Source organism: Doryrhamphus excisus, chromosome 8 (assembly GCF_030265055.1).
Source record: "Doryrhamphus excisus isolate RoL2022-K1 chromosome 8, RoL_Dexc_1.0, whole genome shotgun sequence".
In the NCBI taxonomy this organism is placed as follows: Eukaryota; Metazoa; Chordata; class Actinopteri; order Syngnathiformes; family Syngnathidae; genus Doryrhamphus; species Doryrhamphus excisus.
Genome location: NC_080473.1, coordinates 9,865,275 through 9,877,977, shown reverse-complemented (window position 1 = coordinate 9,877,977; position 12,703 = coordinate 9,865,275). Strand labels below are relative to the sequence as shown.

The 12,703-nt window shown below is 42.0% G+C and overlaps 1 protein-coding gene across 1 annotated transcript; it reads right to left on the bottom strand.

The window, feature by feature from the left end:
• Nucleotides 1-2,951: 2,951 nt before the first annotated feature.
• Nucleotides 2,952-11,948, bottom strand: slc13a5b (solute carrier family 13 member 5b). Its single transcript, XM_058080427.1, has 12 exons — nt 11,788-11,948; nt 10,574-10,702; nt 9,448-9,584; nt 8,850-9,067; nt 8,591-8,771; nt 8,388-8,510; nt 7,753-7,965; nt 7,564-7,670; nt 7,358-7,479; nt 6,079-6,240; nt 3,956-4,093; nt 2,952-3,883 (listed from the first exon to the last, which is right to left on the bottom strand). The coding sequence occupies exons 1-12, from the start codon at nt 11,884-11,886 to the stop codon at nt 3,758-3,760; spliced, it is 1,755 nt and encodes a 584-aa protein (XP_057936410.1). The 5' UTR covers nt 11,887-11,948; the 3' UTR covers nt 2,952-3,757.
• Nucleotides 11,949-12,703: the final 755 nt, after the last annotated feature.

Sequence of the window (12,703 nt, the reverse complement as noted above, 5' to 3'; positions counted from 1 at the left end):
ATTGTTTTTGAGTCATCTTGACCTGATCTTCACGTCTGATTCAGAGAGGTCACAACTGCTTTACTGTTACATTTCTATTGTACTTAAACACATAGACTACTTCTTAGAATTCTACTATGAAATATAGAGCGCTGTCGATACAGTGTTACCAAAGCATCAAGAGACTGTGTGACCAGGCAGGCCGCCCTCACCTTATGGAACTATCTCCAGAAAAAGGATGGTGACACAGAGCACCTACACACACAATGGGAGTTGTCTCTCAGATGTGGTTTAGTGTGCTTTACTCATACTCCTACTGTGGCCTACTGTGTTTACGGCACTACATGAACTTCCCAAAACCACAAATTAAGCAGAAAAGCATGTGTAATGGCTTAGTGGTGATGGTTCATCTTGTTTTTTACAGTTGGAAGAAACACGTTCATATTGCAACATGAACACAAAATGCCGTTTTTAAAATTAAACTTTTGATTCCTAACCTGTGTGAAAAAGTGATTTCCCCCTAAAACGAATATCTGGTTGGGCCACTCTGAACAACAACTGCAACCAAATGTTTGCAGTAACTTGAGTCTGTAGAGGAATTTTGGCCCACTCATTTTTGCAGAATTGTTGTCATTCAGCCACGTTGGAAGGTTTTCCAGCATGGAGCGCCTTTTTGAGGTCGTGACACTGCATCTCAATAGGATTTAGGTCAGGACTTGGCCTAGGCCACTCAAATGTCTTCGTTTGTTTCTCTTCAGCCATTCAGAGGTAATGGTAATGGTTTTATTTCGTCATTTGAACATGCATCAGATTACAATTGAATGCATCACATAATCAGTTCACAGTTCCACATGTCCAAAAGGAGTAGGAAGAAGCAAAGCTTATTAAATCCTACCCCTCCATCTGGTACTTTTACAATCAGTAACTGTTACATTTGTTCACTTCCTGCTTTCCATAATATAGTTTTTTTGTATTTTTTTATTTTTTTTAATAATGCACCTCGTACCGAAGTATGAGGTAATATGACCATACAATGACATTATGTGTACCATAGTAAGTGTCAATATAGTGATATATATAGCACATCATGACTGGTTCAATACTCTTCAATGACAATGCGCCAAAACACACCAGCATGTCCACTAACTAACTAACTAACTAACTAACTAACTAACTAACTAACTAACTAACTAACTAACTAACTAACTAACTAACTAACTAACTAACTAACTAACTAACTAACTAACTAACTAACTAACTCCTTATTTCTAAAATCACAAATACTTAAACTTGCTGATACAGTTAATCTTCAAACAGCTAAAATAATGCATAAGGCTAAAAATAACCAATTAGCTAAAAATGTCATCCAATACTTCTCTACAAGAGAGGAGAAATATGATCTCAGGGAAGAACTACATTTGAAACACTTATATGCTAGGACTACGTTAAAAAGCCATAGCATTTCAGTATGTGGAATCAAACTATGAAATGGATTGAGTAAGGAACTCAAACAATGCACAACGATGAGCCAATTCAAGAAACAATACAAGCAGTTGATGTTTGCTAAATACAAGGATGAAGAGTCTTGAACCAGTCATGATGTGCTATATATATCACTATATTGACACTTACTATGGTACCCATTATGTCAACTGTATTATAGAAATACATAGAATACATAGAAAATAGTAAAAGTACCAGATTGAGGGGTAGGATTTAATAAGCTTTGCTTCTTCCTACTCCTTTTGGACATGTGGAACTGTGAATTGATTATGTGATGCATTCAATTGTAATCTGATGCATGTTCAAATGAAATAAAACCATTACCATTACTTTTACGCCAGATATAATGGGCTTTTGTTCATTGTTCAACTTTTGTCTTTTTGTCAAACCACAGATTATTTTCCCAAAGGTCTTGGCAATCATCAAAGATGCTTTCTGGCAAAAGACGAGCCTTCATGTTCCTTTTGTTCAGCAGTGGTTTTGGTCTTGGAACGCTGCCATGCCCAGTGTCATGGAGTCATGAACACTGACCTTAACTGAGGTAAGTGAAGTTTGCAGTTCTTTGGATGTTGTTGTGGGGTCTTTTGTGACTTCTCGGATGAGTCATCGCTGCATTAGCCAAAAGTCTCTTTCCCGCTTACAGTTAGTCCAGAACTCTGCGGCACGGCTTTTAACAGGAACCAAAAAGGGGGAGCACATCACCCCAATTCTGGCCTCCCTACATTGGTTGCCTGTTCGTTTTAGGATTGATTTTAAGATTTTATTGTTTGTTTTTAAGGCGTTGAATGGGCTGGCCCCCAAATACATCTCGGGCCTCATCCAAGTTTACTCTCCAGCTCGGTCACTGAGGTCCGAGGGCCAGCTCCAACTTGTGGTGCCCAAGACGAGACTTAAGACCAGGGGGGACCGAGCCTTTTCTGTGGTCGGCCCCAAACTATGGAACTCTCTGCCCTCCCAAGTAAAAAAGGCCCCCAATATCGAAAGCTTTAAGTCTCGTCTTAAAACCCACTTTTATTCTCTGGCTTTTAACTCAGAGTGAGTCGTATGGTCCTGTGTCTTTTAGTTCTTCGTTTTTATTGTAATTGGTTCTATTTTTTATACTTTTATTGCTTTGTTTCTTGTTTTTAATATTTTAATATCTATTTTATTATTTTATTTCTTAAATGCTCTTTTAGTTTTGGATTATTACTTTTTATTTTTACTAGTCTGTGCAGCACTTTGGAAACTCTGTTTATAAAATGTGCTATATAAATAAAGTGGATTGGATTGGATTGCATTCTGGAGTAATTTTGGTCCTGGAAGGTTCATCACTGTTCCATGTTTATATATGTGAATATTCTAGAAATACTTTTCATATAAAACCACTAGAGATAGAGAGATCTTCTCAGTATCAGAATAATGTTTATTGCCAAGAACATGTGCAACACAAATAAGGAATTTATTACATACACAAAAGTCTTTAGAAAATATATAAATACAACTGTTAAAAAATACAGCACTCTAGACAGATTTCATTGCATTGTGTGACTCATAATGTCTCATACAGCATTGATTTAATTCATTTTAACAGGCTTTTTCCAGCATGTGTTTCCAGTCATGTGCAGATGTCTTTAGTTTTAACCATATCATCAAAGCTCAAATGATGCTGGAAGCACCAAATTAGTTACATGAGTGGTTTATTTATTTGTCGTATTCACAATATATCAGTCTATACGCAACATTTGCCATATAATCATCATATATTTCATTCGGTGGAGTTGCACATTTTCATTATTAGTAGTGTAGAATTAACTGGGGAGCTTTTTTATTCATTTGTAGTAAACAAACACATGTTGAGCCTGAGGAACATTTTTGATTTTATATGTAAATGTATTAGTGTATTATTATTACTTAAATATTAACATCAATGCAGCATTTAACATCTCGTTGATATGTATCTTTTCATAGAACTCATCCTCTCATGCTCAGATAAATGCCTCTAGCACTATTATTGCTGTTAAAGACGTCTTCAGCAGGCAATGTAAGAGCAGGCTATTACTGTTAATTTCTTTCATACTGTAATGTTTATCTTATTTTTGGTTTTGTTAATAGCAATTAGGTCATTTCCCTCTTCTGATCTGATCTCATCACCACTTTATCTCCTAAGCTTGACTCTGGTGTGAGTAAAAAAAAAACACACGGTTGTAGTCTTGGTGTGTCAGCACTGCAGACCATGTTCGACCATGTCGTGGTTCTGCTCGGAGATCTTTTTTGAAGTAGGGGAACCAGAACAGCCTCATGGTCCGGTGACATTGGCCCATGTGGGGAGGGAGTCCAGGTGAAACATGGCCCGGCCCCATGTGTTGATGGCGAGAGTGATGCAAAGTATACCGATGATGTTCATGACTATTCCCGTCCTGGCCTGAAAGATGAGTTTGAAAGATGGGTGGCTCGCTGTGGACAATGTTGTATTTATCAACAAAGTCATACTCACCATGTCTGAAACCTTGAGGTATCCATAAGAGAAGACAATGGCGTTGGGAGGTGTGGCGACGGGCAGCATGAAGGCAAAGGAGGCACTCAGAGTACAAGGCACCATGACGTACAGGGGGTTCATTCCAATGGACTGCGACTGCAGATACACGCAGACATCAGCTAAATCCAACAACCGTCTCAACGGGCAACCACAACCACTACCTAAACTAGTCTGTCTGGGACAAAAACTCTCATTAGGCAGGTGTAATTGACGTGTATTCCTGCAAACTCAGGACTGAGTCACGGCCTTGAAAATAGAAAAAGCACCGGATTGTTGACAATAATGAAAGACTGTAATGATGTAAACATTACTCTCCCTGTGACTCGCACGTCCGACAGTGCAAGATCTCACAATAATTTAAGGTTCTTAAATTATACCACCCAAGCTGAAAAACATGGAAACGGTGAACAGCCAGTGATTTTGGATACGTTGCATTTGACCGCATGTTTTTGAACCCAACTGATTAGAAGATCATTTGAAGTTTTGTTTGTTTTTTTTGTTTTAAATCATAAGTATGATTCAGCCAAGCCTCCTTGAATAGTTCCCATAAAGATAAGAAATTCATTTGTGGTGAATCCAAAATACTTTAAATTGTAAGCCTAGTAGCAAACATGGTAAAACTCTGGGTAAAATTGTTGATTTGTTAATACTTGGGTTGTTTATATTGTTTTGTTTTGTTTTTTAATATTGTGTATTTTGTACTGCTTAACTGATTCTGTACTCTTGCTGCTGTGCAATGCAAATTTCCCCACTGAGGGAATAAAGGAATATCTTATCTTATCTTAAACATGGACCACGTTCCATCAGAGGCCATCAGACTTCATTCATTCATTAATTTTCTACCGCTTTTTCCTCACGAGGGTCGCGGGGGACCCCAGCTGTCTTCGGACGCGAGGCGGGGTACACCCTGGACTGGTCGCCAGCCAATCCCAGGGCACATATAGACAAACAACCATTCACACTCACATTCATACCTATGGACAATTTGGAGTCGCCAATTAACCTAGCATGTTTTTGGAATGTGGGAGGAAACCGGAGTACCCGGAGAAAACCCACGCATGCACAGGGAGAACATGCAAACTCCACACAGAGATGGCCAAGGGTGGAATCGAACCCTGGTCCTCCTAGCTGTGAGGTCTACGCGCAAACCACTCGACGGCCGTGCCGCCCGCCATCAGACTTTTATTTGTCAATTCTAGCACCACAAATTCATTCATTCATTCATTTTCTACTGCTTTTCCTCACGAGGGTCGCGGGGGATGCTAGAGCCTATCCCAGCTGTCTTTGGGCAAGAGGCGGGGTACACCCTGGACTGGTGGCCAGCCAATCACAGGGCACATATAGACAAACAACCATTCACACTCACATTTGGAGTGGCCAATTAGCCTAGCATGTTTTTTTGGAATGTGGGAGGAAACCGGAGTACCTGGAGAAAACCCACGGTTGAGAACATGCAAACTCCACACAGAGATGGCCGAGGGTGGAATTGAACCCTGGTCTCCTAGCTGTGAGGTCTGCGCGCTAACCACTCGACCGCTGTGCCGCCCCCCACAAATAAATTGTTTGCATAAAAGGATCTGACATCCTGTGACAAGTCACAAGCCATAACTCTGCCTAACGTTCAAGCACTTGCAACCAATGATTCCGATGTTCCTCTATCCCTATCCCGTCTCTAAATGTCTATCTCAGTACAGCTTTCTGAACACACTGTCTTTTGCACGCCAGACTCTGGCACCCACTTCCAGAGCTCGACCAGGGCAGACAGTAATGCCATTCTTCAGCCTGCGCGGCGGGGTGGCCTGCATTGCAAGGCCCTAGAGTGAATTGCCGTGTTTGGCAGGGTGCAAATGGGAGGTGGGGCCCGGGGAAGGGGGCCAAACACATTCAGCTTGAATGGGCAACTAGATGGGTAACCAAACAGGCGACGAATAGGCAGACTCCCACTGGGAGTGAGTGGTTTGAATGCTGTGTTCCAAATTGGGGGAAAACTACTGAAAAGAAGCACTTCACCTCGCTGAACCACTACTATCATATTCCACAGCTTGTAATGCATATTTTTAAATACATTTCTTTTTTCTTACCATTGAGGCTAAGATGGGTAGGAAGAGCGTTGCAGTGGCCACATTGCTGGTGCATTCCGTGAAGATCGCAATCAGGAGGCATAAGATGATAGCAATCGCCCAAGGAGGGATGCTCTGTAGGGGGGTCATTTGATCTCCCATCCACCTGGAGAGTCCCGAAACCTACGGAGAACATGATATCAGATAATTGTGATGTTAGTGATGTCAATCAGATGTCAGTCAGAATTTGAGGAAAAACCCGTTTCTTGTCTGTGGTTCCATTCTAAACACTTAAGTGTCATTCATTCATTCATTTTCTACCGCTTTTCCTCACGAGGGTCGCGGGGGGTGCTGGAGCCTATCCCAGCTGACTTCGGGCGTGAGGCGGGGTACACCCTAGACTGGTCGCCAGCCAATCACGGGGCACATATAGACAAACAACCATTCACACTCACATTCATACCTATGGACAATTTGGAGTCACCAATTAACCTAGCATGTTTTTGGAATGTAGGAGGAAACCGGAGTACCCGGAGAAAACCCACGCATGCACGGGGAGAACATGCAAACTCCACACAGAGATGGCTGAGGGTGGAATTGAACCCTGGTCTCCTGTGAGGTCTGCGCGCTAACCACTAGTCTGCTGTGCCACCCTACTTAAGTGTCTTCATTCATTCATTCATTTTCTACCGCTTTTTTCCTCACAAGGGTCGCGGGGGTGCTGGAGCCTATCCCAGCTGACTTCGGCCGTGAGGCGGGGTACACCCTGGACTGGTCGCCAGCCAATCACAGGGCACATATAGACAAACAACCATTCACACTTACATTCATACCTATGGACAATTTGGAGTCACCAAATTAACCTAGCATGTTTTTGGAATGTGGGAGGAAACCGGAGTACCCGGAGAACATGCAAACTCCACACAGAGATGGCCGAGGGTGGAATTGAACTAGCTGTGAGGTCTGCGCGCTAACCACTAGACCGCCGTGCCGCCCTACTTAAGTGTCTTATTGTAGAAAAAAATGTGCAAAAAAGCAAGTATCTCCAAAATTTAGTGTGTTTTTGAATTTAAACTGTTTCTTTCTAAACACAATTTCGCACCGGGTTTGAATCCTGACAAGGAACTGTCTGTATAGATGTAGTTTGCATGCACTCCTCATGCATGTGTAGGCAGAGAATGAATGAATGAATCCTATTCAGCTTATTATGCACTGCCTTTAAGCGTCATTAACTAGGATAAACTAAATGCATCCCTTCTTGAACAGTACTCGTTACTTTATGATGATTACTACCACCTACCTCACTCCCTTTGGCGAGAGCAAAACCTCCTCCAAGAAGAAGCACAATTCCCCATGGTAACTTCTTTTGGGCAACTTTCCAGCTTAGCAGACGAGGGATTGAGGTTGAAGTTTGATGGGACACTGAAGAACCAGTAACGTTTTTTTTTTAATAGCATTTCACAATGATGACATGCAAACATTATTTGTACATACAAAATGTACAACCTGTGTCAAAACGTTGTCTCCTCCATGAACAGAGACGAGGAGGTTTAGATGGAAGAACAAATAGAAGAACAGCAATGAAGATCGCCACAGTAGCATCCGTAACATACCTGAGAAGAGACATGACGATGTCATAGGAAATAGGCAAAAAAAAAATACAAATTAGGTGTTTAATTGGAAAAGGATTTATACTCTGCTTTGGAGTTAAAGATGTCTGTTGCCCAGCCATGCACAAAACCTGGATCCCGTGTGAACCACAAGACCACCAACAGAATGAAGAGACCCAGGACGCTGATCTCTCCAAATGACATGGGCCCCAGAAGACGATGCTGCTCTCGGATCACATTGTAGGCGGCAATCTCCTTCTCTGTCTTCACAGCACCGCAGCCCCATGTTTTTCTAAAGCTGGACACAACAAATGAAATGAGTTTCCTCCGTAGGGTAGCTGGACTCAGAGTAGAGCAGCTTCTCCTTCAAATTGAGAGGAGTCAGTTTAGGTGGCTCGGGCATCTAGTCCGGATGCCTCCCGGACGCCTCCCTGGTGAGGTGTTCCGGGCATGCCCAGCCGGGAAAAGGCAGACCTAGGACACACGCTGGAGGGACTATGTCTCACAGCTGGCCTGGGAACGCTTTGGTGTCCTCCCGGTGGAGATGGAGGAGGTGGCCGGGGACCAGGAAGTCTGGGCTTCCCTACTAAGACTGCTGCTCCCGCGACCCGGACCCGGATAAGCGGAGGAAAATGGATGGATGGACAGAACAAAATGTACCACCTTTGTAGTCAATCCCAGAACTTTCTTGAAGTCGACTTCAACCATTTGTGAACTTACTTGAATCCAACGAAGACAAACTGCAACCACAACCAAGCCAGTGTGAGCATGAGGATCATGTTCGGGAAGGCGAATCCAAACCAGGAGGCGAAATTAATCACGTCACCATTTTCAGGGAAGAGTCTGAAGACAACAAAATGACGGACAAATGAGTAACAATGGAGTATAATATACTGGAGAATTGTCGTACTACAACACCCTACTGGCTCATTTGGCCCTTCAACACCAGATTGGGACCAGTCCCAGTCAGCGTGGCGGTGCCGCCGATGCTAGCAGCGTAGCAGACGCACAGTGTCATTCCTTTGCACATTTTCAGTCTTTCCGCTGCCTCCTTATGCCTGCTCACCTCCACAGAAGCATCCAAGAAAGTCACCACCACAGGGCCTTCAAAAAAAAAAGACCATGTCTGAGATCATAACATAAGAACATAATACTGTAAGTCTAATCTTAAAAATGTCTCACCTGTTGAATCAGACTGTTTCTCCGAATGTGGAGCCTGCTTGCCATCCACATCAGATATCTGGTTTTCCTCCGAGCTCAGGATCTGAGGTATCTGCGCCTCGCTGTTGTTGAGCTCCTCCAGCACTGCTTGAACAATAGGCACCATCATGGCTGTGGTGGCTGTGTTACTGATCCACATGGACAAGAAGGCCGTCACGCTCATAAAACCCAACATGAGCCTGCAAAATATTGAACGTTAGAGCGGGAAGGGGGGGCCTCATTAGTCTTACTAACGACGAAAATTTCATCTGAATCCAACATTGATGGTCCGACAAAAGCACAACAAATTACAGTATTTGAAAGAGATACAAGCGTTTTAATACACAATTTAATGTCATTGAAACCTATTTGGAATAGGATATGATTCTCATAAAAATGGGAACCCTTGGAAGAAGCAAATGTTTGGATAAGGAAACAATGGGAATGTCCTTAGAAGAATACTACACAAACATCCTAAAACTGTTGCACATCATCAACTGAATCATCCCAATTATTCCATAATTTCCTTGGCAGAGGTAACAGATATCTGATTAGATGCGGGGCTCTTTATGCAACTCACAGTGCCGGACGCACACCAACTAGCAGAAGAACCCTCAAAGCGATACGCTTGTGCAGGTTCCAGTGCTCAACGGCGACGGCCACCATCAGACCCCCCACAAACAACAAGTTTGTGTCCTTCAGGTACTGCATGCACACCTGAAAGGACAGGGTCAAAGGTCAGTCATGGTAATAGTTTTATTTTATTTGAACATGCATCAGATTACAATTGAATGCATCACATAATCAGTTCACAGTTCCACATGTCCAAAAGGAGTAGGAAGAAGCAAAGCTTATTAAATCCTACCCTTCCATCTGGTACTTTTACAATCAGTAACTGTTACATTTGTTCACTTCCTGCTTTCCTAATTTTTATTTTTTTTGTCACATACTGAAGTACGAGGTGATATGACCATACATAATGGGTACCATAGTAACACAGAACTTGAATATATTTAGACTTCCCAGTAACCAGCAACCCTCATGTACCCCCAGACCATGACACTACCACCACCATGTTTGACCTTAGCAAGACACAATTATATTGGTACTCACTTAGATATTTAGACTACAATGTGTGTTGAGTTCTTCTCAGTGGATAGTAAATCATCAGACCCGACTGTGATATAACTGAATTGCTGGAGCCTATACCAGCTGCCTTTGGGCTAGAGGCATGATACACCCTGGACTTGTCCAGCCAATCACGGGGCAATTTAGAGTTGCCAATTAACCTAGCATGCATTTCAGTATATAGCAAGGGCTGCACAGTGGAACAAGTTGTTAGCACGCAGGCCACACAGCTAGGAGACCCGAGTTCGATTCCACCCTCAGCCATCTCTGTGTGGAGTTTGCATGTTCTCCCCGTGCATGCGTGGGTTTTCTCCGGGTACTCCGGTTTCCTCCCACATTCCAAAAACATGCTAGGTTAATTGGCGACTCCAAATTGTCCATAGGTATGAATGTGAGTGTGAATGGTTGTTTGTCTATATGTGCCCTGTGATTGGCTGGCCACCAGTCCAGGGTGTACACCGCCTCTCGCCCGAAGACAGCTGGGATAGCCTCCAGCACCTTTTTTCTTTTTTTTCTTCTTTTTTTCTGGCATACTTTTGTCCATATCATGCTATAGATGACGTAGAGATTTTACTCACACTCTGGGATTCCATGATACCAAACAACGGGAAAAGGAGTGCTGGGAGCAGAGCCGTCACAGCCAGCGGCAGGACTTCGGTGCACCAGTACACCGCCATCAGAATGATCACATAGGCACATTCTGCTTGCTGCATGTAAAAAAATACACACAAGGAACATTAAACAGTAAATTAGATAGTAAAAATGCTATACAAGCTGTACACAGACTACTCCAAAGTACAGTATATCTAAGTATTATTCATACATTACACCCAGGTGCGTTATTTTAGTGCATGCTCAGATATGACGTAACATGCACCTTGAGATATTCTTCGGTTTTAAAAATGGAGGCTAGCAATCGGCACTGGACTGCTGCGGAAAGTTTGTTTTTGATCGAAACTAAATTTCAAGACTGGACAAACGAAAAACTGGCAATGCGGAGTTATTCCAACAAGTGAAAGAAAAACTCGGGGAAGTCGGTATCACTTGATGTTGATGTTTACGCTTTACAACGCATGCCTCATTGACTATTGTTTGATTATAGCGACGCATGTAAACAAGAGATTGGAATATTCCTTTCCATGGATACCATTGTTTTCATAAAAGTAATTCTGAAAAAGAAAAAACTCATGTAAACATGGCTAATGATGAAAAAAGTGACAGGTGTGCTTATTTACACCCTCCCTATCATTATTAACTCTTATATAATTGAAAGTGTTATGATGGTTCAAAGGGTGCTGCTTATCAGCACTTTTGTTTTGACATCTTGAGGCACAATAAACAGTGAAAAGCATCCGCTATCAATGTGAATGACTACAAGGATCCACTATCAACGTCAATGACTATCTCTTTAGGCAGCACAGTTTGTTCATATGAACGAGCAGCTCTGAAGTCTTTATGACAACATTGGTGCAGGCCGTGTGCGTGTCTGCGTGTCACAGCGTGCACGCGGGGTTCCCACGCTGGGCAAGACCCCCTCATATGTGAACAAGGAGTTAAAATAACACAGGAGGGGCTCCGGCAGCACTGTACGTTATGATGTCCTGTATTTCATTTAATCCCACATTACAACAGGTGCAAAGAAAACATGTTAGAATTCCAATGAAGGTTAGTTCAAATGTATCATGTAAAAATTATCTGCGCGCTAAAAAAAAAAAAAAAAGCAAAAATCGCGGTATTTTAAAGTAACTATTCAAACTCTTTTTTACTAAAAAAGAAAAAAAAATGTACATACCGACGTCCCGATCACCAAAGGCAATGGCAGGAGGAGAAGTGGAGCCAAGAAGAGGATGAGTTCGTTCTTAAGCGAGAGAAGGCACTTGAGGAAAGTCATCTTTTAAAGCTTTTTAAAAACCAAGGCTTCGGACTGTATCTTTTGTCTTTTTGGATGTGCAATGAAAGGAGTAGGGAGAGAGTCCCACGCAAATTAAGACGAGAGAGAGAGAGAGAGTGGGAGAGAGAGAGAGAGACAATGGCAAAGGAGGCGGGGCAAGGTCACTGTGAAAGGTGCATCATAAAAAATAATTCATATTGAATTTAAAGCACACAAAATTCCTATTTTATATGTTCCTCAAATTGTATTTGTATTACTTTAGGATATTTTTATCAATTAATTTTACTCGAATTCAAATCTCCCACGACACTTAAAGCATCCGTGTGCCTTCTTAGCCTCGGTCAAAAAAAATGCCACCTAGATGGCATGTGCTGGGATAGATATTATGAAATTAAAATGTTCTTTTCTAGAATGTTAATGTCTAATAATGATAATGGCAAATTAAACCTAAGAAATAATGTTATTTTTACAATTGCAAAACAAAAGAAAAGCCAACACATTGCGTAAACTCTGTAAATAAACAGTTTAATGTCAACATGTCCTAATGACATAATGACGGGAAGGGAATGGATTCTATTGGGGGGGGGGGGGGGGGGTCATACATTATCCATAGCTTTCAATTCATGATGCTGAAATCTCCCTAGGGATGATACTTCACTTCCATGAATGTGAATTACCACATAACGACGGCATTGATTTACATTGTCATATTCTGGAAAAAGTTCAAAATCAACGAATCAAAAGATATAATAAAAAATACGAATGAAAAATTCCCCAGATATACAAATGAATGGGAAAAAATCAAACACAACTGGAC

Bases quoted from the DNA above. Each gene is read 5' to 3' on its own strand.
- slc13a5b (XM_058080427.1), bottom strand. From the start codon at position 11,886: ATGACTTTCCTCAAGTGCCTTCTCTCGCTTAAGAACGAACTCATCCTC. The intron at 8,511-8,590 runs GTAGGGTGTTGT...TGTTGTCTTCAG, and splicing joins TTGAAGGGCCAAATGAGCCA to ACTCTTCCCTGAAAATGGTG. The intron at 7,671-7,752 runs GTATAAATCCTT...GTCTCTTCTCAG, and splicing joins ATCTTTAACTCCAAAGCAGA to GTATGTTACGGATGCTACTG.